Source organism: Podarcis raffonei, chromosome 14, assembly GCF_027172205.1.
Source record: "Podarcis raffonei isolate rPodRaf1 chromosome 14, rPodRaf1.pri, whole genome shotgun sequence".
Taxonomy (NCBI): domain Eukaryota; kingdom Metazoa; phylum Chordata; class Lepidosauria; order Squamata; family Lacertidae; genus Podarcis; species Podarcis raffonei.
The window spans coordinates 16,285,918-16,312,684 of NC_070615.1; the positions used below are offsets into that span (position 1 = coordinate 16,285,918).

General features: G+C 46.8%; 2 protein-coding genes across 2 annotated transcripts in view; both read left to right on the forward strand.

Annotated features, from left to right (window-relative positions):
- Positions 1 to 9,716, forward strand: part of TMC3 (transmembrane channel like 3) — a 31,581-nt gene extending 21,865 nt beyond the window's left edge. Inside the window, exons 17-23 of the mRNA XM_053364371.1 lie at positions 342 to 470; positions 3,093 to 3,203; positions 3,925 to 4,050; positions 4,971 to 5,049; positions 5,255 to 5,297; positions 6,163 to 6,508; positions 8,763 to 9,716. Coding sequence (XP_053220346.1) covers positions 342 to 470; positions 3,093 to 3,203; positions 3,925 to 4,050; positions 4,971 to 5,049; positions 5,255 to 5,297; positions 6,163 to 6,508; positions 8,763 to 9,624 — 1,696 coding nt within the window. The 3' untranslated portion in view covers positions 9,625 to 9,716. The remainder of the gene's footprint in view (positions 1 to 341; positions 471 to 3,092; positions 3,204 to 3,924; positions 4,051 to 4,970; positions 5,050 to 5,254; positions 5,298 to 6,162; positions 6,509 to 8,762) is intronic.
- A 5,670-nt stretch (positions 9,717 to 15,386) lies between these two features.
- On the forward strand, positions 15,387 to 25,387 carry STARD5 (StAR related lipid transfer domain containing 5). The gene is made up of 6 exons (XM_053364370.1): positions 15,387 to 15,705; positions 18,703 to 18,752; positions 20,110 to 20,242; positions 20,695 to 20,812; positions 23,637 to 23,730; positions 25,215 to 25,387. Exons 1-6 carry the CDS (start codon positions 15,616 to 15,618, stop codon positions 25,360 to 25,362), a joined length of 633 nt encoding a protein of 210 aa, XP_053220345.1. The 5' UTR covers positions 15,387 to 15,615; the 3' UTR covers positions 25,363 to 25,387.
- Positions 25,388 to 26,767: the final 1,380 nt, after the last annotated feature.

The window sequence follows — 26,767 nt, forward strand, 5'->3', positions numbered from 1 at the left end:
CAAAGATTGCAGTCACTATTAATCATATCAAAAACGCAACAGCATATAAAGAAGGCAGAAAACAAACAAATTCACCAAACAGTTAACACATTTCAATACAATCTCATAGTGATTCAAAATAACTTTTTATGCGATAGATCTAGATTGTGTGCGAACCACACAGGAAAAAACAAGTACTCTGTCTCACTGATTCTGGAATAAAATGTCATGTGTACATGGCTTGAGAGAGCTCACAATTACCCCGCCTGTTCTGAGATGACCAATGGCAAGCTTGCTTACCTGTATCTCCCCTCTCCTCTGTGCCTTCCTTTCCCCAAATTCATCACTGCTTGTTTTCCTAGGATGGGAGCCTTCTTTTCGCCCTGCCTCCCAGCGTTCAACGTTCTCAAGCTGATAGGGCTCATGTACCTGCGGAGCTGGGCTGTGCTAACTTGCAATGTCCCCCATCAGCAAGTCTTCAGAGCCTCAAGGTAGGTTAGTCAGTGAGTAAGTAAGATGGCCATAGGGTTGTATCCAATGCTAGTCCTATTCTGTGTAGACCCACTAAACTTGGTGTGCACACAATCAACTTAGGTCCACTAATTTTGATTGATCTCCTCTAAGTAGGACTTTGTTGGCTTCACACCAGTCTAGGGAGGTGGAAAACAGTAACTTCTGCTTGCATATATTAAACGAATGGGTGTGTCTTGCTTTTATTTTATTTTATTTTTAAAAAATAACAACTGCTGGGGGCTGGGGCTGGTGGAAACACATGTCCGGGAAGCATATTTTCAATCACTCACCTTTAATTAGTTTGTTTATTTATGTAACAAAACATATAATTAATTAAGCAGTTTATATGAAATAGTATAAAAGATTTATAAAAAAGCACTGATCAAATACTTTTTTTTTAAAGTAGACATTTACAAAACCATCAAAATATAGATAAAATCAACAGTGGCCTCTTCACTGTGAATATTCCCTTTCCTAAAGGAAATTAGTGGGTCTGACCTGATGCCAGGAACACAGTTGGGGAGGCTGTGCGTGTGATTTTTACAGGGACCAAGGAGCTGGGGATGAGGGGAGAGAGTTAACCTCCCTCTCAGTGTACTGCAGTCTCAGTTCCCAATGCCAGTAGCAACATTAGGTGCAGACTTCGTGGTTGAAGTCCGGGGCAGCTTGGGGTGGGTGTGTCATGCCTGCCTCTCAGATGCCAAAGGGTGAAAATGCAGCAAAGCAGCCTGGACATTCCATGGCAGTGGAGGGGCGAGAGGGTAAGGGGGACAAATGGCCTCGGCCCAGTACACCTGAAGGAGCATCTCCACCCCCATTGTTCAGCCTGGACACTGGGGTCCACCTCTGAGGGCCTTCTGGCGGTTCCCTCCCTGCGAGAAGTGAGGTTACAGGGAACCAGGCAGAGGGCCTTCTTGGTAGTGGCACCCGCCCCGTGGAACGCCCTCCCATCAGATGTCAAAGAAATAAACAACTATCTGACTTTTAGAAGACATCTGAAGGCAGCCCTGTTTAGGGCAGCTTTTAATGACTGATGTTTTCATGTATTTTTAATCTTTTGCCGGAAGCCACCCAGAATGGCTGGGGAAACCCAGCCAGATGGACGGGGCACAAATATTATTATTATTATTATTATTATTATTATTATTATTATTATTACCACCAGCATGGCACAGGGGATCCCGAGTAGGTGCTTCAACCCTAATCCCTGGCCATTCCCCTGCATGTAATTGCTGACTTAGCAGGATGCCTCAAAGACAAGCATCCATTTAATATATCCTTCAGTTTTCTCTGGAAGTAGAGTTTTGAAGGGCACTGTAGTTCCTGAGAGGATTCCAAGTGCCTTAAATGAAGGTATTTATTAGAACCGATGGTGCCACAAGGGGTTGCAGCCCCCCAGAGGGTCTGGGACCCCCATCAGTGGTTGAAGGAAGCTGGAGCTCAATGCCATCTGGAGCTTCACAAGTCACCCCCAGCTCTCACAGATCACAAAGAAGCTTCTTCGCCTCCAGGTCATCGATTCGAAGCCAGCAAGGGGGAGAGAAAGGCTATAGCTTGATGGCACTTTGTTAATTGAATTGTTTGAAGTTCATTTTCTAAGTGACTGTACTGCACTGGGATCACATGGGACCCCGGCGAGAGATGGAGCCGTGGGCCAAAGATTGGAGCTAGGCAGCTCAGGGCGAATGCCAAAAGCCAAGCTGGACCAAGAAGTACAGATTAGGTCAGAGGGATGACAACTGGTTGGTGAGGGCAGACCAAAGGCACAGGTAACAACCAGTGAGAGCACAACAATGCCAACTGTGTGGTTAACCACCAGAAACGGCAGCCACCCTGCTCCTCTCTCGGCCAGTAGTATTTAATAAAGCAAAACCTGTGATGTCATATGATGTGATCACCTTCCTTCCTCTCTTCCTTGGATTCTGCCACCATGTGACTTGCTATGCTTTATTAAATATTACTGGGAGGGGTGTAAAGAAGAGATAAAAGGTAAAGGGACCCCTGGCCATTAGGCCTAGTCATGGCTGACTCGGGTTGTGGCGCTCATCTCGCTTTATTGGCCAAGGGAGCCGGCGTACAGCTTCCGGGTCATGTGGCCAGCATGACTAAGCCACTTCTGGCGAACCAGAGCAGCACATGGAAACGTCGTTTACCTTCTTGCCAGAGCGGCACCTATTTATCTACTTGCACTTTGACATGCTTTCAAACTGCTAGGTTGGCAGGAGCAGGGACCGAGCAACGGGAGCTCACCCCATCGCGGGGATTCAAACCGCCAGCCTTCTGATCGGCAAGCCCTAGGCTCTGTGGTTTAACCCACAGCGCCACCCACGTCCCTCTAGACCTTGGTTATATCCCCCCAATAACCAAAACAGGAACTTCCGAGGTGGGGCAATGCCATATATCTTCCTTCCTAGCTATGGGATACAGTGGAAGACTTTGGGGTCAAGAATTCAAGTTTGATGGGTAAGATGCCCAGGGAGAAGGAAAATCCTGCTCAAGGGAGGATTCCCCTAGCAAAATAATTTGCTGTGAATGAGTTAGGGTGTTGCTAGAACCCTTTATGCAGAAGAACTGGGTATTAACTATTTCTTTCCTTGTAGATCTAATAACTTCTACCTGGCTATGCTGCTCTTCATGCTGTTTTTGTGTATGCTTCCCACCATATTTGCGATTGCCCGCTATAAGCCATCCCTCACCTGTGGGCCATTTAGGTGAGTTGATGCTAGTGAGGCTTTATTTTGGGTTTGTTGTGTTGTGTGAGAATCCTACAGTGAGACAATCATTTAGACGTCATCTAGCCCATACACCCTTGCTCAGCACAGGAATCTGACGTAGTTTGGAAAGACAAAACTCAGATATGCTCGTCTCCATCCTTTTCTCCCAGTCCTTTCCCCACTTCCCCAACAAAGGCTGGCCTAGCCGCCTACACGAGAGTTCCAGTTATGGCTCTGAAGCTTACTGGGTGACCTTGGGCTAGTTACTGCTTCCCAGCCTACCCTATCTCACAGGGTTGTTGCGGGGATTAAATGTGGAAGGGCAGAACCATGTACAGTGGTACCTCGCTTCAGGTTACAGATGCTTCAGGTTACAGACTCCGCTAACCCAGAAATAGTACCTCAGGTTAAGAACTTTGCTTCAGAATGAGAATAGAAATTGTGTGGCGGTGGCGCGGTGGCAGTGGGAGGCCCCATTAGCTAAAGTGGTACCTCAGGTTAAGAACAGTTTCAGGTTAAGAATGGAACTCCAAAACGAATTAAGTTCTTAACACGAGGTACCACTGTATATCACTTCGAGCTCCTTGGAGAAAAAGGTGGGATAAGAATGCAATCAATGATATGGCTGTTACCAGAAGACAGCTATGAAGTGTCTTAAGATGCTGGGGATTATTATTATTTTTCTCCCGAGAGAGTAACTGAATGTTTTTCACCCTAGCGGACAAGAAAAAATATATGACATTGTGTCCGAAACCATTCAAGCTGACTTTCCTGTCTGGTTCCACAAGATGATGATTTATGTGAGCAGCCCTGTAGTTGTCCTCCCGGCTTTATTGCTTCTCTTGTAAGTCTATAAACCTCTTTTATCGATTTCACTGCTAACATAACAGTTGCTGTTGACCTACATGTTCAGAACATCCTTTGACCCTTCTGCAGACTGTATCATTTTAGAATGATCACTGACACCACGGTGGAATATGGTCTCCCATGACAAATTCTCCCCAGGCATAGAAAAATTAGCATGTAAATAAACACTTTAGACCTGAAGCTTTCTTCCTGACATACTGTCTTTCCAGATTTTATTTTTATTTTTAATGGGGAGGAGTTTCCAGGCTTCCTATTTATAAACACACACACAAGCATGCACACAACATGTCTGGATTTGGGTCTATGTCCCATTGAGCTCAATAGGACAAGTCAGCTGTGACTTACTTTCATTCTGCTAATTTCAATGGGGTTTTTAGCGTGACAAGCTGTCTCTGGTTTGAGGCCATACATCTGTGTATGTATGTTGTCCTGGGAGGTTCACGGGGTAACACATACAATAAGGCCACCCTGTCCACTTCAGCTGAATACTTCAATTGAAGGTGGCTTGGAAAGGAAACTGTACACAAAGTTCTCCAGTGAAATGAATGGGAAGAATGAATCATGTGCATCATAGTTCACACAGGGGTCTGGATCAGGAGTTTAATGTGTATTTAAGTCTTACTGATAATGGAAGATTGTTGCATGGTGTATTTTGGATTGGAGGCTATCTGGTATTCTTCTAACCTGCTCTTATGTAAGTGGTCTCCCATTTCAGTGTATTGATCAGCTTATTGATCAGGTCCACACCTGCTTAGTTTCAGCAACTCTGCAAGATTAGAAGTTTACACAACATTCACTGATCTTCATGGAAATGAATGGTTTGCAGTTATAATCATATCCCTGTCCCCGCACCAGAGCAATGTGGTTCAGTGATGACCCTGTGTTTCTCTCTTCCAGCATGCTAATTTATTATCTGCAGAGTATTGCTAGGTCGTTAAAATTCACTAACAATCAACTGAGGATGCAGATCCAGAATGTAAGTACTGATATCTTTCAATTTTTAAAAGCTTTTATTTTACATGTTTAGTGGCATTTCATAAAGGACTTAGCACCAAAATATTGGGTGGGCGAGGACTGGAAGAGGAACTGTAATATTTATTCTGCATTAGCAATTTGCACTGGGTGTTTCTGTTATTGACAGATCCTATTCAGTCATCCCAAGTGTTTTGTGTGCATTCTAGGAAAGAACTGAAGACAAGAAAAAAGTGGTCCAAATGGCAGCAGGTGAGAAGAAAGGCTAAATCCACAAACAGGAACCTAAGAAACACTTAGCTGTATTTGATTGTATGCTCTTTGGGAGCACAGACCATCCATTTCAGCAACTACTTCCACCAGAACCATTATGAAATCATGTCACATTTATGTCAGTGGGAGACTTAGCATCAATATTGGGTGCAAAATTGTCCAGTGCTTTGTTTCGTGAGCTCGTCAGTAACAATGAATGGATGGCAACTGCAAATACAATATTGGACGGGCTTGACAGTTTCCAAGTTTTTAGCTTTGTTTACTAAATTAGAGCACTCTGGGCAGCTTCCAACATATATAAAAGCATAATAAAACATTAAACAACTTCCCTATACAGGGCCCGTGGCGGAGCTTCATGCTGCAGCACCGGGGGGGGGGGAGAGCAGGTGGGAGCGGGGCTGGCATGTGTCCCAGGGGGGCACGCCACCCACAGGGGCGTGGTCACATCCTGGAGGCGGGGCGTGCTGCCTGCGGGGGCGTGGCACCCAGCACGGGCAGGGGGCAGCCGTGATGGCACCCCACTAGGATCGCGCTGCTGGGGGTGGTGTGCTCCCCCCGCACTCTTCTTCCTCCGCCAGTGTACAGGGCTTCCTTCAGATGTCTTCTAAAGATTATATAGTTAGTTATCTCTTGGCTCCCCAATATTTCTTCAATAAAAATTGGGACATCCTAAGGAAAAGCAGGATGTTCCAGAATGAAACCAGAAACTGGGACAGCTTCTGTAAATCTGCGACTATCCCTGGAAAATAGGGACACTTGGAGGGTCTGCAGTTGTGAAAATAAACGTCGTAGTTTATGAATAAAGAGGCTATAACCGTGTTCTTGATTTAATCCGCATCTTTAGCTAGAATACAAACTACAGAAGGAAACGACATAAGGCCGGAGCAGGAGAGTGACATCATCAGCCAGGAGTCCTCAGTCCGGTGCTCAACGCCAAGGAAGAACGGCAGTGTGGTGAACTTTGAGTCGCCCAAAGGCAGGAGAATACAAACCATCTCCCAGTCCGTAGCACAGCCTGAAGTAGCCAAGCCAGTCAGCCCACCGCCGGCAAATGCTCCTCCTGCGGCCCCAGCACCTATAGCGGCTCCCTTGCCCGTAGCATCCCCAGTGCCTATAGCTCCGACACCCGTCACTCCAACGCCATCACTGCCCAGTGTACCAAAGCCGAGAGCTGAACCCATCGCCAACAGGTAAAACCCTCCTCTTGAGCTCTGGAAGTAAATGGAGGCCCACAAGAAGCAGCTTCAGTTGTTTTGTTCATGTTACGCTATTGCAGACCATAAGAAGATCCCTGCTGGGTGCCCAGGTAGTCCAGCATCCTGTTCTCACAGTGGCCACCAAATGCCTATGGGAGACCCACATGGATGCAACAGTATTCTTCCCTCTAGTGAATCTCAGAAACTGGAACCCAGAGGCAAGCTGCCTCTGGCAGAGAAGGTAGATCAATAGAGATAGGAAGAATTATCTGAAGCTCGCCTTGGATTGTTTTGGAGACTTAACTTGCAAACCAAACAACAACGAGAAGACCTAAGTCTTTTCCCTCTCTAAACCAAAATGAGGTACTATTCCTCAGAGTATGAAGAGCCAGCTAGAACTGGCCTAGTTGCTGAGATTGGAAACCAAACCATAAGACTGCATGCCAAGGCACCCAAGCCCCAAAGTTCCCAGGAGAACAATAAATCACACTGACACGGAATATTTGGTTTATGGGTTCAAATAGGCCACAACTTTATTGGTTACAGATGTGAGCGGTTTGGCGGTGAAGCCAGGCTATATCTTGACTCCTGCCCATCTGCAGGGAGTCCACGGAAGGGTAAACCACTGATAGGGGGCGACTTAGAATTACTTCAGATAGTGGCACCCCATGGGGTCCCCGTAGGGGCTGTGACATGGCCTTTGCCCATGCCCAGGCTTCGGACAGTATTCACACCTCAGATTTCCTTAGCAGGATATCCTTACTGAGGAGGAGCAGGCAAAGGCAACAACCTCCCCTCCAACCAACCAAAGGCTTATCCAATGCCTAACCTCACAAAAGTTGTGACTGCTACTAGGTAGGAGAAAACCCCCAAAGCTGGTAGCATTTGGCAATGTGTCTTTCAGGAAGATAGTTGGCCATTACTGACGATCTTGCAGAAGGACACCCATTTGATAACAAACTGGTGTAGACTAAGGACGAGAACTAACATGAGAACAGGCCTTCTCTGCTTTGGCCCCCCATCTGTGGAATGCTCTCCCCAGGGAAGTTCGCCGGTGCCTTCATTATACACCTTTAGGAGCCAGGCAAAAACGTTCCTTTTTAACCAGGCCTTTGGTTGATCTGCTTGACATCCTATGCCCTTTAAAAATGTTTTTGGGAGTGGGGCATTATTGGGTTGTTGTTTTTATTTTGATTATATATTTTGTGGTTTTATACAGTGGTACCCCGCTAGACGAATGCCCCGCTAAACGAAAAACGCGCAAGACGAAAGGGGTTTCCGATATTTTTTCCGCTTCGCAAGACGAATTTTTCTATGGGGCTGTCTCGCAAAACGAAATTTTTTCCGTGGTCTCCCTTTTTTTTGCCTTTTCTGAAAGGCGCTAAGCCGCTTATCTGCAAATTGCCGCTTATCCGCTAAGCCGCTAAGCCGCTAAAAGCCGCTAAAAGCCGCTAAGCCACTTATCTGTCAATTACCGCTTATCAGCTGATCCGCTGATAGCGGTGCTCCGCAAGACGAAAATCCCTGCAAGACGAAGGCACCCGCAGAACGGATTAATTTCGTCTTGCGGGGCACCACTGTATTTTGATTTTGTTCTGTGAACCGGGCGGTATATAAATCAATAAATAATCATAATCCCCACTTCCGCTTGTGCCATGCCTAGAAAGCATGGTTCTGAGCAGTTATCGCTCATTTCCCAGGGAAAATCCGTTTTTTAGATAGACAGGAACAAATGGCAATCCAGGCAAAACCCAAATAGGTAAAGGTAAAGGGACCCCTGCCCATTAGGTCCAGTCGTGACCGACTCTGGAGTTGTGGCGCTCATCTCACTTTATTGGCCAAGGGAGCCGGCGTACAGCTTCCAGGTCATGTGGCCAGCATGACTAAGCCTCTTCTGGTGAACCAGAGCAGCGTACGGAAACACCGTTTACCTTCCCTCCAGAGCGGTACCTATTTATCTACTTGCACTTTGCGCTTTCAAACTTCTAGGTTGGCAGGAGCAGGGACCGAACAACGGGAGCTCACCCCGTCAGGGGATTTGAACCGCCAACCTTCTGATCGGCAAGTCCTAGGCTCTGTGGTTTAACCCACAGCGCCACCCACGTCCCATAAATAGTTGGCCCCAATTGAGCGCTAAAGAGCTGTTTTCCCCAGGGAGGAAAGCAGGAGGAGAAGTGGAAGTGTGGATAAGCCCTAAATTAATCTGCCTTCTCTCACACACACTTTCTCTCTTTCTCTTTCTCTGTAGATACCCAAGTGCTGCCCATGGCAGTGCAAGCGACCTCTGCAAAGCCAAGACTTTCACCCCTGTGAAGTACAAGAAACGCCTAGAAGATGTTCACTCAGAACCTCTGTTCAGGAAGAGCCTCCGACAAGCCAACCCCGAGGTTCGCGGCGCTGGCGGCACCCCTGCTTTTGTGGGCCGCCGGTCTCACACGGCCAGGTACTTCCTTGTCAACGAGCACGAACCCCGGAAAAAGCTCCTCCGCTCCACCACGCGGCTGCCAAGGAATTTCCGAATGGACGAGTCGGGGGACATTGTGGAGCTGTATCCGAGAAACATCCGGAGGTACATGGTTCGGACGCCACACAGGGCCTACTCCCCTCATTTCAGCGAAGAGGAGGAAGAAGAGGAGTTGAGGAGAGCTCTGGCCAATAGATCCCACCGCCCACGGTCGCTCTCCGATCTCCGAGCAGCCCCCCGCTTCTACATTGGGGAGTGTGCTGACAGCCAGATCCTTAGTAGCAAGGCGCTGGCGAAGATGCACTACAAATCTTGGGAAGATGGCTTCGGGCTCACGTTTGGCAGGCCCCCTCACGCCCACCGGAAGATTCACCTGAAGAACATTGAGCTGGACCCGCGCTACCCGGAGCAGCACCCGAAGGCGAAATCCAAACACAAGCCCGAGCCGTCCCCGACAGAGTCTGACTCCATCTCTGTCGAGTCGAGCAGTGACCAGCCAACTAGCGGCAACGACCAGTACATCCAAGTCATCCACAGCAAAGACAAGTACCTGAAACCTGGAGCGACGTTAACCAGGAAGAAATCCAAGACTGGTGCCGACTTGAACATGGCCGAGGCTAATGAACTGATATGCTCAAATGTTTAGTGGGGAAGGACGAGGCTGCTTCATTTGAGAGCAGAGGTTCCTCAACTTATTTGGCCTACAACACCCCCGCCCTTTCAGAAAAGAAAATGCAGTGGTACCTTGGTTTTTGAACATAATCCCTTGGAGAAGACCATTTGACTTCTGAAATGTTTGAAAACAACATCTGTTGTGAAAAACAACAGATACATGCAGCGGAAGCCGTTCGACTTCCGAGGCACATTAGAAAATGGAAGCATTTACTTCCAGGTTTTTGGCTTTCAAAAACCAAAGCATTCGGCAATGGAGATGTCCAAAAACTGAGGTACCACTGTACTCTGTGACTCCCCCCCCCCTTTGCAGGAAAGGTTTTTCAAAACTGGACGAAGGATAGGGTAGGCCATGGGATTAAAAACCCATGGGGTGGACCAGAGTCCAATCTGCCCCAGGGGTGGTGCTGCAGCCCACCTGCCATTGGCCCAATAGGCAGGCAAGCTGAGATCCACTTTCTGGGCTGGGTGAACCACAGCTCCTATCAACCCAACTGGCCATGCTGGTTGGGGCTGATAGTAACTGGGGTCCAGCCATACACATTGTACACATCCCTGCTTTTAAAAATGTTTTAAAGCAAAGAGGCAATTGCATTGGACTTAGAGCAGATACCAATCAGTCCTTATACTGAGCAAGATTCTCTATATTCAATCATTTGTGGCCAAACTGTTACTGTGAAATGATATTGCAGCGGTAGACAAAGGCATTTAAAAGCACTCAAAAGAAACGTACAGAAACCATTGTGTGAAGCTTATTCCACCCTCTCATGAATCTTGGTGTAGTATACTCACAAGTAAGCCACAATGCATTCAAAAGGACATATTACTAGGTTAAGTGTGTATAAGAACACAACATGAAGTATTGCATTCTGCATCATTGCCAGAAGGTGGCACTGCTGTGTTGCTCTCTGTTATGCTTGGGTACCACCTATGGCTGGAGGATGGTACTACATCTTCCAGTTCAGCAGTTGCCACGTGACACAGGTAGCCCAATAGGGTTCCACCTGGCTGTATAAAATCACTTGGATTGGCTCCTCCTTGCTCCGAGTTTGTATGACAACCACTTTCAGATTGCAAACCTACTTAGCACCTCATTGCCTGTTCTGCCTCCACATCAACAGTGCACTTTCTAACTCTGTACAATACAGTGCTCATCACTGGCATTAAATAAAATATTAAAAGCAGTAGTTGAACATAGTTCAAAACTCACGTCTGGTCAACTCCCTTCTTAACATCAGTGTTTAGTATCTGCTTTGCTTCAGCTTTGCACAGTGCCCGTTTCCAATATAATGACTAAGGCTGCAATATTATAAATCAGTTTAAAGTTTAATTGTTCTAAGAGGTGAGGACAAATCTCACTGAAGCAGCAAAATATATTGGGCTGACCCTAACACAGAGGAGGTGAGAGGCTGGACTCATATGTTTACACACAGTAGCAGTGAAACTGGTTCTTCCACATTTTATGGAAGGTGGAGGCAAAAACGGATTGCAAAATTGGTCTGTAATCCCTGCCTCCTTATTATATTAGTGACGTACTCCACAAGGGTAACTTTATAGTGAAGCAAAAAGTCTGGTGGCACCTTGGAGACTACAGTGGTACTTTGGTTCTCAAACATAATCCGTCCCGGAAGTCCATTCCAAAACTAAAACATTCCAAAACCAAAGTGTGCTTTACCATAGAAAGTAATGCCAAACAGATTAATCTGTTCCAGATTTTTAAAAACAACTCCTAAAACAGCAATTTAACATGAATTTTACTATCTAACGAGACCGCTGATCCATAAAATGAAAGCAAGAAACAATGTACTGCAGTCACACAATCAATCAGTAGCTGAACTGGGTCCCACACAGTCAGAAAAACAAAACAAAAAAGAGCTGCAAAAACAAAAATGCAAAATAGCAAAAACAGACAGACCACAGCATAACACTAAAAATGGAAGCGTGGCATTAAAAACGGAAGTGTAGCACTCAAAACGGAGTACGTTCGGCTTCCAAAAAAAGTTACTTCCGGGTTTGCAGTGTTTGGGTTCCAAGTCATTTGCATACCAAGGCGTTTGAGAACCAAGGTAGCACTGTGCAAATTATTATAGTCCATCTTTCCTCCCAGGAGCTTAAGAACTCTGACCCTTCCCCATTTTGCATTCGCAATCTGCTTAAACCAAACCCAACCTTCTGTTCATCTGTCTCATTGGTCTTCTGAAGACCAGGAGAATGCAGTACCAGGCCACAACCTTGTCTAAGCTGGGCCACCATGGCAGCACTACCAACATACAGATATATCATGGAAATGATGGTCCTTGAGTCTGAAAAGGCTGAAGATTATTGATTAAGTTGGTATGGTCAAGAGCAGGGTTACCCAAACTTGGGTCTCCAGCTGCTTTGGGACTGCAACTCCCATCATCCCTAGCTAGCAGGACCAGTGGTCGGGGATGATGGGAATTGTAGTCCCAAAGCAGCTGGAGACCCAGGTTTGGGAAACCCTGGTCTACAGCAACTGGCAGTGGGTCTTTGGGGTTTCAGACAGACACCTTCCCCAGCCATATCTGCAGATGCCAGGAAGTAGGGAGGGCGAGGCTTCTTGCTATATGAGAAGACTGGCAATGAAAGAGAGAGGCGTGTTAAATAGGGCATAAGTGAAAACAAGATCCAGTCGAAAGTGTAAAAGGTTCAACCGGAGTGGGCGTAACCCTCTCCCAGCTGATAATGAGCTGGCAAAGCAAGATTTGTAGCAGGCACGAACAGAGGGCACATTTACTTTCTACAGTGAGCTAGCCACACCCAGTCTCTGTTGAGCCCAAATCTGATAATATCAAATTACACATGAATTCCAGCTCAACAGATTGGAAGTGTCCCTTTGCAACAGGCAATATATGCCATTGCGTGCTAGCAATGACCACTTCCCACATCAAATGGGGGTGCTTTTTGCATGGTTGGGCGCAGCCCCCCAGATCCCAGTGCGACTCCTGATAGTTCGGGCTGGCTTCATCCTCCCCAGGCTGGATACCTGGAGGTCTCCGCCTACCTCAGCCAATCACCCAATCCCACCTAGGGAGGCATTGCCAGGGGATCGGCCAGGTAAGGGGAGGGACTGCCCTGCCCACACAACAGAAGGTGAATCTTACCTGCGAAGGGTCAGTTGGCTCCAGAGCTTCTCCCACCCTTCCCTCCCTCAGTTAAGTCTTCTTTTGCAGAGTAACCTCTTCTCCACAGGTACACAGGTGCTGCCACATCAGAGTCGCTGTTGAAGGGCCAGAAAGGAATTTTCCTGCTTTGGCAGGTTTTGCCTTTCCCGTAGCAAAACGTCACAACTTTGGCAGTTTCAGGCCTTGGGTGGAATCCTTAGTCTATCTTCCCTAAATGGGGTGGTGGTGAAGCGGTGACCCACGCCCCCCTTGCGGTGGTGATCCCAGGGTTCCCATTAAAGGGGTCTTGAGGGGTGGTATTGGCCATACACCGAGAGGTTGCCATTGCTCTCCCCTCCAACAGTGGCAAAACGGGGGGTGGGCTCTCTGCTTGAACATATGTTCTCCAGAGCCAGCCCAATCCCCACACATTCTGGATAACCCTGATGTCTCCCAGATCCCCGGCTGGGGACTGGGAAGGATAAACGCCCAATGCCTGAGCCAAGGTCTCCCTACATCTGAAACTTAATAAAGCTGTGGCCAATTTTAATCCCATAGCACATTGTCTTGAGTCATTATTCCGCTCGGGGGTCACCAGGGGCTGGGGGGGCTCCGCCTGTCCACGCAATTGCCATTCTGTTACAGCTGGTGAAACTGGACTCTCAGGAGGATTAGTGGAAACAAATTGGACATGGCTGTGGCACATCTCTCTCCTGCAGCTGGGTCTTCGGGTCTTACTTTTCAGTAATACTTTCACACCCTTTCCTGTCCCATCTGCAGCTCGGTTGTCATGATCATCATGCAGAAGCCCCTGGGTTCAGTCCCTGGCATCTCCAGGATCAAGTGATGGCAAAGCCTAAACATTTGGAGAGGCCACTGCCAGTCCCAGTAGACAGTACTGAACCAGATGGGACAAACTGTGGGCAGCTTCCTATCTATAGAGCACAGGGATTGCTGGACTGCAACACCCATCAGACTTAGTCAGCATGACCAATGGTCAAGGAAGATGCAGGATTTATGTTGTGGGGGGAGGCCTTTTGTTGGGGGGGCAGAACGGAGCTATCTGTGACTCAATTGGTCAGTTAGCTAAGTACTTTTACTTACTTGATTGGGGGGGCAGCTGCCCCCCTGAACCCACCCATGGGATAATGAGAGTTGTGGTCCACCATCAATAATAGGATACCACATTGGCTACTTCAGTACAGTGGTACCTCAGGTTACATACGCTTCAGGTTACAGACTCCGCTAACCCAGAAATAGTACCTCAGGTTAAGAACTTTGCTTCAGGATGAGAACAGAAATTGTGCTCCGGTGGTGCAGCAGCAGCAGGAGGCCCCATTAGCTAAAGTGGTGCTTCAGGTTAAGAACAGTTTCAGGTTAAGAACGGACCTCCGGAACTAATTAAATACATAACCCGAGGTACCACTGTATAACTTTTTTTTAAAAAATGGAGAACACACTCTTAGCAGAAGTGGAAAGAGTAAAAACCTCAGGTGCTTGAAATAAGATTTATTCCAGGCCTGACTTATTTTGGAATAAATCCTTCACGTTTTTAGCCCAAGGAAGGATTTGTTCCAAAAAAACACATCGGGGCTGAAATATATCTTATTTCAAACACATGGAGCACCATCCTCTTTCTTCTTTTCTTTTCTTACCTGCATAAGTGCCAGCTGAGCATAAACACTTCATGCATTTTGCAGAGTTGCCTGTATCCTACAAAAGCTCATACATACTACAGTAATGTCTTGCTTACCCTTTAAGTTGCTACCCGATGCTTTGCTGATTGTCCAGAGGAGGGCAACCAAAATGGTCAAAGGCCTGGAAACGATGCCTTATGAGGAACGGCTAAGGGAGCTGGGCATGTTTAGCCTGAAGAAGAGGAGGTTAAGGGGTGATATGATAGCCATGTTCAAATATATAAAAGGATGTCACATAGAGGAGGGAGAAAGGTTGTTTTCTGCTGCTCCAGAGAAGCGGACATGGAGCAATGGATCCAAACTACAAGAAAGAAGATTCCACCTAAACATTAGGAAGAACTTCCTGACAGTAAGAGCTGTTCGACAGTGGAATTTGCTGCCAAGGAGTGTGGTGGAGTCTCCTTCTTTGGAGGTCTTTAAGCAGAGGCTTGACAACCATATGTCAGGAGTGCTCTGATGGTGTTTCCTGCTTGGCAGGGGGTTGGACTCGATGGCCCTTGTGGTCTCTTCCAACTCTATGATTCTATGATTGTTCTTGTTAGTGCTTTCTGGAATTCTGCCAGTAACGCGACTGGAAACGGAACTGTGAAAGGTTCCTGGGCGCACGGCCTGTAATTTTATAGTACCAACTTTTATTCCAGCTTTAATTAAAATGTACTGAGTGTTCCCATATATAGGACACTCCCGTGGCGAAGTGCCCCTTATTTTTGAAATTGATGGAGAGGGGCTAAGGTTGTGTGGTGCTTTAATTTCCTCTTGGATGGATGAAAGGCATGCGCCTTTTTCTCCTTTAAAGGCGCGGCCGGGGGAGGGAGCACCGGGAGACCGGCAGCCAGCCACCCTCCCTCTCCCACCCGATTCAGCAAGCGATGGCACGCAACAAACCTCTTCCCTCCTCCTCCGTTTACACGGGAACCGTCGCTCCGCTCCGGGCCATTCATCCGCCCACGTGCGCAAGCGGCGCTCCCTGGGACAAGCCGAGGAGAGCGGCCCCGGCGCCGCGATGCTGCCTCCAGGCGGGGGCGCTTCCACGCGGAGGCTCGGCCCCTTTTCTGGGCCGGCCTGGGCAGCTCAGTTTCCCCGCTTCCGAGCTTCTGGGCCAGCAGCCGGCAGCGCCAGAGCCATTTTGCCCTCCCTCTCGGCGACATGGACTACCGGGAGGCCGCCAGCTGGGCTGCGGAGCGCATGCAGAGCTATCGCAAAGACTGCAGCGGATGGCGCAGCTGCAAGCGCACGGTGAGGCCCGCGCGGCGCGCTTGGAGAGGTTGCCCCCTTCTCACCGCTGCAGCCTGGCTGAGAGGGGGTAAAATCCTGGTGACTCTCCTTTTGAAGCAGAGGTTGGATGGCCATCTGTCATGGATGCCATAGTAGAGATTCCTGCATTGCGCGCGCAGGGGAAAGGGGGTTAGACTAGATGACTCGTGGGGTGCCTTCCACTCTACAATTCTAGGAGTGTACCGATTATGGACAGGGGGATGCGCCTAGCTTGTTCGTCCTGAATCCCGGGTGAGCCGCTGCCGATCCGGGCTGGCAGGTGGAAAAAGAGGCTGGCCCGAGATGTAGTTGGTGGCTTGCCCCGTGCGTGCATTTAATGCGCAGCAGCGCAGGGACGCGAAATGCCAGCAAGCTGCTTCCTTTTTCCATCCCTTGTTAGTCTGCTTTGGCAACAGCAGAAGGAATTGGTTGCAGAAGGTTCTTTCCGGGGCCACGAGACGCTTTGTTGTAGCTGCTGAATGTGTGCTGAGAAGGCATCTGTTCTGGCTTGAGTCCCCCGGGAACTTACAGCGTGGGGTGGACGCACGGGTTATTTATTGGGAGTAACTAAGTGTATAAAATTGTGTCTGGCATTGGAGAAAGTGGAGAGGGAAAAGCCCCCTCTCTCGTAACGCTAGAAGTACAGTGGTACCTCGGGTTAAGAACTTTATTCGTTCTGGAGGTCCTTTCTTAACCTGAAACTGTTCTTAACCTGAAGCACCACTTTAGCTAATGGGGCCTCCCGCTGCCACCGCGCCGCCGGAGCACGATTTCTGTTCTCATCTTGAAGCAAAGTTCTTAACCCAAGGTGCTATTTCTGGGTTAGGGGAGTCTGTAACCTGAAGTGTCTGTAACCTGAAGCGTATGTAACCCAAGGTACCACTGTATTGGACATAAGACAGAGCTGAATGCTAGAAGATAAAGAGAGAGCAATTCACCCAGAGCACAGTTAAATCTGTGGAACTCGCTGCCACAAGAGGCAGCGGTGGCTTTCAAATAGGGTTGGGCAGATTCATGGATGATCTGAAAAGGAAACCTTGGACAGAAAAAAATGGGGGACAATGCGTTATTTGGAAGGGGCGGGAGAGGGCATGAACCTCTTCAAGTGCGTGAAGAGGGGCTTGTAATCTCCGTCCCCCGTCCCCCCCCCGCACGCTGCCCCTGCACCTCTGAAATGTTGGAGGGAATTCATTCAGTTCCCTCTCCCCTTGAATGCTCTTTGGTGTCTGTTCCTGCTGTGAACAAGCAAGCAATGTGACACTCATTGTTTAGCCTGGAGGAGGGGGGGAAGGGGGAGGCACCAGCAGGTCTCATTGGTGCATCTGAGGACATGCTACAGTGTGATGTTGCCAGCTGGGAGGAGACAATGTGGTTTCAAGGAAGCTGCAGCCGCCAAACTTGTTTTCAGTAGTACAGTGGTACCTCGGGTTACAGACGCTTCAAGTTACAGACACTTCAGGTTACAGACTCCGCTGACCCAGAAATAGTACCTCGGGTTAAGAACTTTGCTTCAGGATGAAAACAGAAATCGTGTTCCAGCGGTGCGGCGGCAGCGGGAGGCCCCATTAGCTAAAGTGGTGCTTCAGGTCAAGAAGAGTTTCAGGTTAAAAACGGACCTCTGGAACGGATTAAGTTCTTAACCCGACATACCACTGTACTTTAAATTGTAAAACAGACAATTCAATAAAAAATATATACAAACGTTCTCCAAAATCCACAAGAGACTGGAAGAAGGCTGGAAGAAGTTTAAGGAATATTTGAAAAAATATGTTAATGTTTAAACTTTAGAATAGCTTTGGAAGTGGATATAGGCTGTAGGGTTAGAAGTAGAAGAGAGGGTATTTTAAAATAGTATTATTTGTAAGTGATAAAATGTGAAGTTATTTTAAGTATGATAAAAAAGATGGTTAGAAATTATGATATATGTAAACTGCTAAAGATGAAGTAAAATGAAAATCAGATAGGTGGGGAAGCCAACTTAACAATGTTTAGAAAAATAAGGATATGACAAGAATTTGTTTGTATTGTTTGTCTTTTCTGTCTGTGTTTTTTATTTGTGTTATAAAATGAATAACAAAAATTTGGAAAAAAAACCCAAAATGCACATGTATCCTGTGTTTTGTTTTAAGATATCACTGTTGGTGCCGTATTTCTCAAACCAACTTCTTGCTGATCGGGCTCCTTAAGGCGTTCCTCATTTGTCTCTTGTGTGAACACCTTGGCATAGTGTAAAGGCACCCCTGTCTTGTCCCTGCCCCCTGGTGCATACACAGGCAGAAATGAACAGCTTCACTGCACCCATAGATATTTGGAGAAGCTGGCTCTGTTCCTGATGATGCTCTGTAGAACATCTGCTGTAGAAAGCCCCAGGCTCCATCTGCAGTATTGCCAGTCAGTGTAGACAATATTGGACCCAATGGTCTGACTTCGAATAAGGCAGTTTCGTATGTTTATAGACAGGCTGGTCTAGTCTATGAACATTGATGCCACACTAAATGCGTTAGCCTTTGAAATGCTGCAGACCTCTTTGTTTCGAAAGGTACCCTATTTGAATGCTGGTCCTTGGCATTATTTCCCTGAAACAAATAAATATGTCTTCTCAACAAACCTGTAAGATGTAAGACAGAGAGTTGGTGACCGTCACAAGATAACCCAGTGAATTTCAGGGCTGAGTAGGGATTCAGACCTGCATTTCCCTGAATTTAATCCAGCGTTCTAACTAATTCAGCACACTGGTTTAAGCCACACATTCTGTCTCAACCATGTTTCCCCACCTGCAATATAAGAGGATATTTATTCTGACTATCTTACAGGACCGTTGTGGAAAATACAGAGATAATAGATTTGTAGAGAGCTTGAAACACTTCTTAAGTGCTATATAAGTGCGGAGTTTTAAAAAAGTTTTCCCCCCCAATAATCTCACTCGACACAGTTATACTGTGGGAGTGGATTTTGACTGATTTAATTTAATTTTTCTAGAATGAAGTTTCAATATCTTGGAGACCATCAACTGAGTTTCATGGAAACATGTAAGTCAAGTTGTATACACACACACACAAAATGAGCATATTTATTTAGGAGGTAAATTACTTGGGGGATAAGGTAAATCCCACCACTTTGGTCACATCTGCAGTACAATCCTATATATCCTGTGAACCATCCTGAGATCTTTTGATGAAGGGCTGTATCTATATTTAATAAATAATAAATAAATAAGAATATATATCAGAAATAAGTTCCATTGGGGCCTATTGCCAAATAACTTCAGTATAGGATTGAAAGGGAAGTTTCAATTCAGTTTTTATACATCTGAGTTCACAAATATACGTTCCAAGCACAATTCAAAGTGTTGGTGCTGACCTTTAAAGCCCTAAACGGCCTCGGCACAGTAAACCTGAAGGAGCGTCTCCACCCCCATCATTCTGCCCGGACTCTGAGGTACAGCTCTGAGGGCCTTCTGGCGGTTCCCTCTCTGTGAGAAGTGAGGTTACAGGGAACCAGGCAGAGGGCCTTCTCGGTAGTGGCACCCACCCTGTGGAACGCCCTCCCATCAGATGTCAAGGAAATAAACAACTACCTGACTTTTAGAAGACATCTGAAGGCAGCCCTGTTTAGGGAAGTTTTTGATGACTGATTTCATCGTGTTTTTAATATTCTGTTGGGAGCCGCCCAGAGTGGCTGGGGAAACCCAGCCAGATTTTGGAGGGGGGTGGGTTAAATACTATTATTATTTCCAGATTTTGAGTTTGTGATAAATTTTTGTTGCAGCTTTCTCTTTCAACCTGCAAGAGAGTTAGGTTGAGAGGTTGCGGTTTTCCACCAAGCAGAGCAGGCTTGCAAATAAGCCACACAAGTTACTAGTCTGCAGATTTTCTCCCCAACCTCCCCACACAGCCTCTAACCAACTGGCAGACTAATTTTTAAAAATGCCTTCTACCAAGTGGACTATGGGAAGAAGAACAGGGTGACCTGTCACTCCCCACCCTACATCAACCCACTATGTGTGCATCCTGGTTGTGGGGAGACGCCCCTTTCTCCTCAACTAGCACGGACACCGAGCGAGCTGGAGGAAAGAGGGATGGAGCAATCCATCTTTCCTCCACCAGCCCATCCCTGTATGAAATTTGTAGTCACCTGTAGGAGCAGGTGGATTGTTAAGTACAAGACCAAAGCAAAGTCATTGGCATGAATAATGCATTTCCAATACACATGGCATTTGATTTGAGTTTATCATGTGGATGGGACATTGAAAAATCTTTAGTCTGGAATGGGATCCTATCATCTCTAGCACCAGGTCTGCCTACAGAGACCGAAATAAAATGAGGTCAATTTTTTAATTATTTGTTTATGTCTGTATGTCCCTTTTGTTCTTCCTTCCCCTGAAAGATACAAAGCGGAAGGGATTATGCCTGCAAAACCGGAGGATGTCTTTAAATGTTTGAAACCAGAGACGGGTGGACTTCGAGAAAAATGGGATCCAAACGTGAAGGAGATTGAAGTCGTTGAAGAGATTAGCGAAGTAAGTATAACACAGTTGGACTGTGGCAACTGGTAAAGTGCAGCTGCTACATTTTGGCTCCATCAGCGCTTAACATTTAAAGTAGTCTCATTTCACTTTTAAACAGTCCCCCAAATCATGAGAAATGTACCTTGTTAAGGGTGCTGAAAGGTGTTAGAGAACCTTATTCCCTTCACTGAGCTACATTTCCTATAGTGGTTTAACGATAAGTCCCTCTTCCCAGGGAACTCTGGGAACTGCAGCTTCCATAGGGGAATCAGAGTCTCCTAACAACTCTTGGTGCCCTTAGCAAACTACAACTCCCAGGATTCTCTGGGGGAAGCTACAACTGTTTAAAGGAGTATGATACTTCTTTAAATGTATGGTGCAGATGAAGGCCAGGATGGGGTACCTGCAGTAGATCAACAAATACGCCCCAATATTACATCATAACCCTGGTATGTGCTTTGTAGGATGTTTCCATAGTCAGAACTATCACACCGTCGGCTTTTATGAAGATCATCTCTCCGAGGGAGTTCATAGACGTCGTCCTGATTAAGCGGGATGAGGATGGAACCATCACATCTAATGGTAAGATGGCCAAAGCCTAAATATATTGGCCTCCAGAGGCTGGTGCCCATGTTAGTATGAGTACTCAATACCAGTGGCTGTGGGTATGGACTGGCAGCAACCTAAGGCAACCAGGAAATTCTCTTTCTGTGGTGCTTGACCTGTCATGCGCCATCACACACACACACACACACACACACTCCCCATAGCTGTCAACCGTCCCTTATTTGACGGGAAACTCCCTTATCCCAGCGCCGTGTCCCGCTGCTATCCCTTATTGATGATGTCCCTTAAATTTCCCGGGTTTCAAAGGAAGCAGCTCCTCTCCCTCCCTCCCTGCCGGCCAGGGAGGAGGGAGGCTCCAACTGTGTTGCTTGGCTGCGTTGCTCACCCAATAAGGAGTCTAAGAACGACTGGGGGATGGAGCTTGCATGCCTTGTGCCGATCAAATTGGTCGCGTTGCCTGGGGACTCGCCTTTGCTCAGCGGAGAGGTGACGGTGGTTTTCCTTGCTGCATCCCCTTTGCCGGGTTGCTGCGCTGTGGGAACCACCGCTTGAGGCTTCGTTTGGCTGGTGGCTGGGCTTTCTGCCTATGGCTCAGAGGGGCTCAGAAGTTGAACATACCTGTGCCCAGAAAATCCCTTATTTTGGCTGCTGATCCCTTATTTTCGAGGCTGCTGGCCCCTTATTTTTAAATCTGTAAGTTGACAGCTATGACACATACACACACCACTTCTTAGATGTTGCTGCCATCAAGCAATGGTCTCACATGTGTGAACTGATGCTGTGAAAGCCAGTAGCCATTCAGTAACAGCACAGGTGAGAGACCCAACAGTCTCATACGTAGCACAGAATGCAACAACCTGAAAATTTCAGTTTTGATCCCCACCAGTAAAAAACCAGAAAAATCCTAGAAGCTGGCAACTAAGCAATTAACTGGCTATTTCAAATCAATATGATGCACACGCATGCGTGCGCGCACACACACACACACACACACACACTGGCCTACCCCCTGCTGCAAACTTTGTGCTTCTTGCCACCTAGAAAGCTACCTTGCGTCAAATGAGACCGTTGGTCCATTCTAGGGTGTGTACTTTTCTACACTGACTGACAGTGGGAAATTATGGTCCTTGGGATGCATGCCAAGCAGATGCTCTACCAAAGAGTGGACTTTCCCCTAAAAATAAAGTAAGACTCTAGTCCTCATGGATAAAGAAACATAAGAAGCTGCCTCATTCTGAGCGAGATATTGCATTATAATGTTGCACCTCACCCTGACCTTAAAAGTGTTCTACTCTGTTAGGTTTACAAGGGGTTGCTCGTGTGCAAGCAGGGCAGACCTCTCCCTGGCTGGCTGCTAATGTAAACTTTATGTGTCCGAGTTACAGATAGGTAGCCGTGTTGGTCTGCCATAGTCAAAACAAAAGCCTGTTGATAGGTCTTACAGGAAAAAGCAAGGGGTGAGGAGGTGAAAAATGGCTTTGTCATGTATAATGAGATAAGAATCCAATGTCTTTGTTCAGACCTGGTCTCTCCATGGTTTTAAGTTTGGTAATGAGTTGCAATTCAGCAGCTTCTCTTTCCAGTCTATTTCTGAAATTCCTTTGTAGTAAAACAGCTACTTTGAGATCTTGTATAGAATGTCCTGGGAGATTGAAGTGTTCTACTGGTTTCTCTGTCTTGTGATTCTTGATGTCCAATTTATGTCCGTTTATTCTTTGGCGTAAGGTTTGGCCTGTTTGTCCAATATAGAGAGCTGAAGGACACTGTTGGCATTTGATGGCATATACAATGTTAGACGATGAGCAATTAAATAGTCCCGAGATGGTATGTGTGATGTTGTTGGGGCCTTCTCACCCCTTGCTTTTTCCTGTAAGACCTATTGCAGTCGTTAAGAGTCGTCAACAGGCTCATCACAGCTATCTGCCAATCACCCATTCCCACCACCCTTCTGAGTAATACCCCTCCCCACCTTCTCACTATATAGAAGGATCTGGCAACTTCTGTTTCAGTGTATCTGAAGAAGTGTGCATGCACACGAAAGCTCATACCAAGAACTAACTTAGTTGGTCTTTAAGGTGCTACTGGAAGGAAATTTTTTTTTTGTTTTATCTGTCCGGAGAGCCACTCGCCTGTGGCTGACTCAATTGCTGGCAGAATCCGTGAGTGGGCGTTTCATAAACTTCTTCCAGCAAAGAAGCTCCTTGACACCCAGTCTCCGCCTTCCCTGTCTGCGCGAAAGCCTTCTGCGCAGAGAGGGCGTGGGCAGCGGAGGACCCCTTCCTTCCTGGTTGTCCCAGGCAAGGAGTCGTGGGACCGCCTCGACACATCCGACTCCTGCACCCCCTCTCCACTGGAGCTGCGTTTATTCTCTTCTCCAGAAGAGGAGCTGCTTCTCCCAATCCCTGGGGGCTCTCTATAATCCCTCTGGCTTTTGCTCTCTCCCTCCGGCACTGATGGCAGTTCCCTGACACACTCCTCTTGCTGTTTTATTACAGTTGCACCTTGGAAGTCGAACGGAATCTGTTTTGGAAGTCCGTTCTACTTCCAAAATGTTTGAAAACCAAATCGCGGCTTCTGCAGTCAATCAGAGCTCCTGCAGCCAATCAGAATCCACAGACGCCCCATCAGATGTTCAGGTTCCGAAAAAACGTTTGCAAACTGGAACAATCACTTCCGGGTTTGTGGCGTTTGGGAGCCAAAACGTTTGAGTTCCAGGGCGTTGGGGATTCAAGGTACAACTGTATTTCTACTATTATTATAAAATTGAAAAGGCTTTCTTTTCCCCAAAGCACTAAACGGACTTTATCTTGTGCATTATTTTCATATCTCTTCCTTGCAGCAACCAATGTGGAGCACCCACTCTGCCAACTTCAACCAAGTTACGTGAGAGGCCTTAATTATCCCTGCGGCTGTTTCTGCATCCCAGCCCCAGGGTAAGATGGGTGGAAATGTTGTAGTACCACAAGCATGTACAGCGGTACCTTGGTTCTCAAACTTAATCCGTTTGGGAAGTCCGTTCTAAAACCAAAGCATTCCAAAACCAAGGCATGCTTTCCCATAGAAAGTAATGCAAAACGGATTAATCCGTTCCAGACTTTTAAAAACAACCCCTAAAAGGGCAATTTAACATGAATTTTACTATCTAACGAAACCACAAAATCAAAGCAATAAACAATGTACTTCAGTCACACAATCAATCAATCAGTAGCTGAAGTGGGTTCCACACAGTCACAAAAACAAAACAATAAAGCCACAAAAACGCAAAATAAATAGCAAAAACAGACAGACCTCAGTATAACAGTCAAAACAGAAGTGTGGCACTCAGACTGGAAGCGTAACACTCAAAACGGAGCACGTTCGGCTTCCAAAAAAAGTTCACAAACCGGAACACTTCTGGGTTTGCAATGTTTGGGTTCCAAGTTGTTTGAAAACCAAGGTACCACTGTATATATATGGTGCATGTTGTTGGGTTCTTGCTTTCATTGAGTGGGAGGAGTTGTTGCAAAGTTTAGGGAAAGTTTTGCCCACCATCCAACTAGATGCTAAAGCCTCTAAAGGCCGATTTGATACAAGGAGACTGAATTTGCTGAGAGATGCAGTCAGCTTACTGCAGGTAAAATGGCTGATTGCTCTGTGAGCAGCTTCTTCCTGGTTCATTTTTGCAAAGGCTTCTGGGAGGTTGGGGCCTTTGAAGCCAGAGTATCATAATGCCTTCTTATTTCCAATATATGCAGGCTTTGAGCACTGTTGCTGTATGGGGCTAAAACAGCACACACATTCCCAGAGTGGTTTAGCAATCAATCTCTCTTCCTAAGGAATTCTGGGAATTACAAGCAATTCTCTGTACCCTCAACAGGCCACAATCCCCAGGATTCTCTGAGGGAAGCCATTCCAGTTAAAATGGTATCATAATTAAAATGGTACCATAATTAAATTTATAATGCAACATGGGAGACATTGCCACATGTCCTGCTATTCTGATAATGGCCACATTAACATCATACAAAAGCACTGTGATACCAATTTAAACAGGCGTGGTTTCCCCCCAAAGCATTCTGGGAGCTGTAGTTTTCAAAGGGTGCTGAGAGTTGTCAGGAGACTTCTGTTCCTCCCGCAGAGCTACATTTTACAGAGTGATTTAACAACCAATCTCTCTTCACAGGGAACTCAGGGAATTACAACTATGTGAGGGGAATAGGGGCCTCCTAACAACTCTGAGCACTCTTAATGAACTACAGCTCCCAGAATTCTTTGGGGAAACCATGACTTCATGAAGTGGTATCATAGTGCTTCAAATATCGGAAACCTTGGGCCACATGGGTGGGACTACAGGAATGGGCTCTCCTGCATCTTTGGCTAAAACTGGTGATTTCTGCTGACTTATTTGGGGCTTTTTGGTTTGTTTCTCTCCCTACAGAGAGCCATGTAAGACGCAACTCCTCACTTTCTTTCAGACAGACCTAGGCGGCAACCTTCCTCAAACAGTTGTGGAGTCCTTCTTCCCAAGCAGCATGACCGGTTTTTACAGCAATCTGACCAAAGCAGTGTTGAAACTAGCGGCTTAAGCAATTAAAAACAAACAAACTCCAATTGCACATGTGTGTGCACAGAATTCTGTGATTGCCCTCTGCAAGTAATGTGGGGATGTGGGATTCAAAACTGTGGCAGCTTTGGGGCATGATTGAAACAAAGTTAAGCAATTGCAAATCCCATTGGCTTTTAGTTGGGGAAGATTTTTAACAGATGCCTTGACATCAACAGGGCTTGCCTTACAGTACTTTGGTATAAGCCTGGGCTGGTGGGTATTGAGAGTCCCAACAGCATTTGGGGTGGCGGGGGGGGGGGAGACCACATTGGCTACCCCTGTCCTAGTTCTTTTGCCATTCTATAATTATGAACTGTGGTTTTCCAGTACAGCGAGGGACCCCCTTTTGATTCCAGTTTTTTTTAATCCTGGGCTGTCATGAGTCCCATCCCACTTTTAAACACCTCTGAAATCCCTGAACATTTTTTGTGTGTGTGTTCTGGAGCTGCTACCACCTCTGCAGTGATGTCTTTGCTTGTCCAGATGTCTATACAGTGGTACCTTGGGTTACAGACGCTTCAGGTTACAGACGCTTCAGGTTACATACTCTGCTAACCTAGAAATAGTACCTCGGGTTAAGAACTTTGCTTCAGGATGAGAACAGAAATTGTGCTCCGGCGGTGTGGTGGCAGCGGGAGGCCCCATTAGCTAAAGTGGTACCACAGGTTAAGAACAGTTTCAGGTTCAGAACGGACCTCCAGAACGAATTAAGTTCTTAACCTGAGGTACCACTGTATAGACTCAATGTCGTTCATTCTAATGATGCGTTTCCAATCCAAGCATCAAGGTGCTGCTTGCATGACAGGCAAAACATACTAGCAGGAAAAACTGTGGGCGGGGGTGGCTCTTGAAAGGAAACTATCTGCACGCTTCTGCCCTAGGGTGAGAAGCACGTATCTTGTGATCACCTGCCTATAAAGTCAGCTGCAATCCAGGTCGATAAGATCTGGGTAGCCTAGCAGCCTGAAGCAGAATCCCGTGCGTGCTGCAATGCACACATGGAACTGTGGGAAAATATCCCTGCTCTCGTTTGCTTGACCAATGAAGGCAGCTCCACCCCATGGAGCTGAATGAAGAAGACCTTCTTCCCTTCCTCGTTTTTTGCATTGTTGGGGTTTTTTAGATTGTAAGCCTTCAGGCAGGAACTGCCTTGTTTTTCATGGCTATGTGTGAGCAACTCTGGGAACCTCTGTACAAATGCTCTAAGTCAATAAACACACACACACACTTGGATCTGGCGTTAGGTCTACAAGGCCTTACAGTTCGTGGACATCCTTAGCCATGCCACTGTAATCTTAGCACAAATTCTCCTTGCTGTGGATTTGCTCTTATTCCCATTTACCAAACAGCATTCAGATAACAGGGTCTGTGGTGGTGGTGAGAGC

Coding starts and splice junctions, on each gene's coding strand:
- STARD5 (XM_053364370.1), top strand. CDS start 15,616: ATGGACTACCGGGAGGCCGCCAGCTGGGCTGCGGAGCGCATGCAGAGC. Junction 18,753..20,109: donor ACTGAGTTTCATGGAAACAT/GTAAGTCAAGTT, acceptor TTCCCCTGAAAG/ATACAAAGCGGAAGGGATTA. Junction 20,813..23,636: donor TGGAACCATCACATCTAATG/GTAAGATGGCCA, acceptor TCTTCCTTGCAG/CAACCAATGTGGAGCACCCA.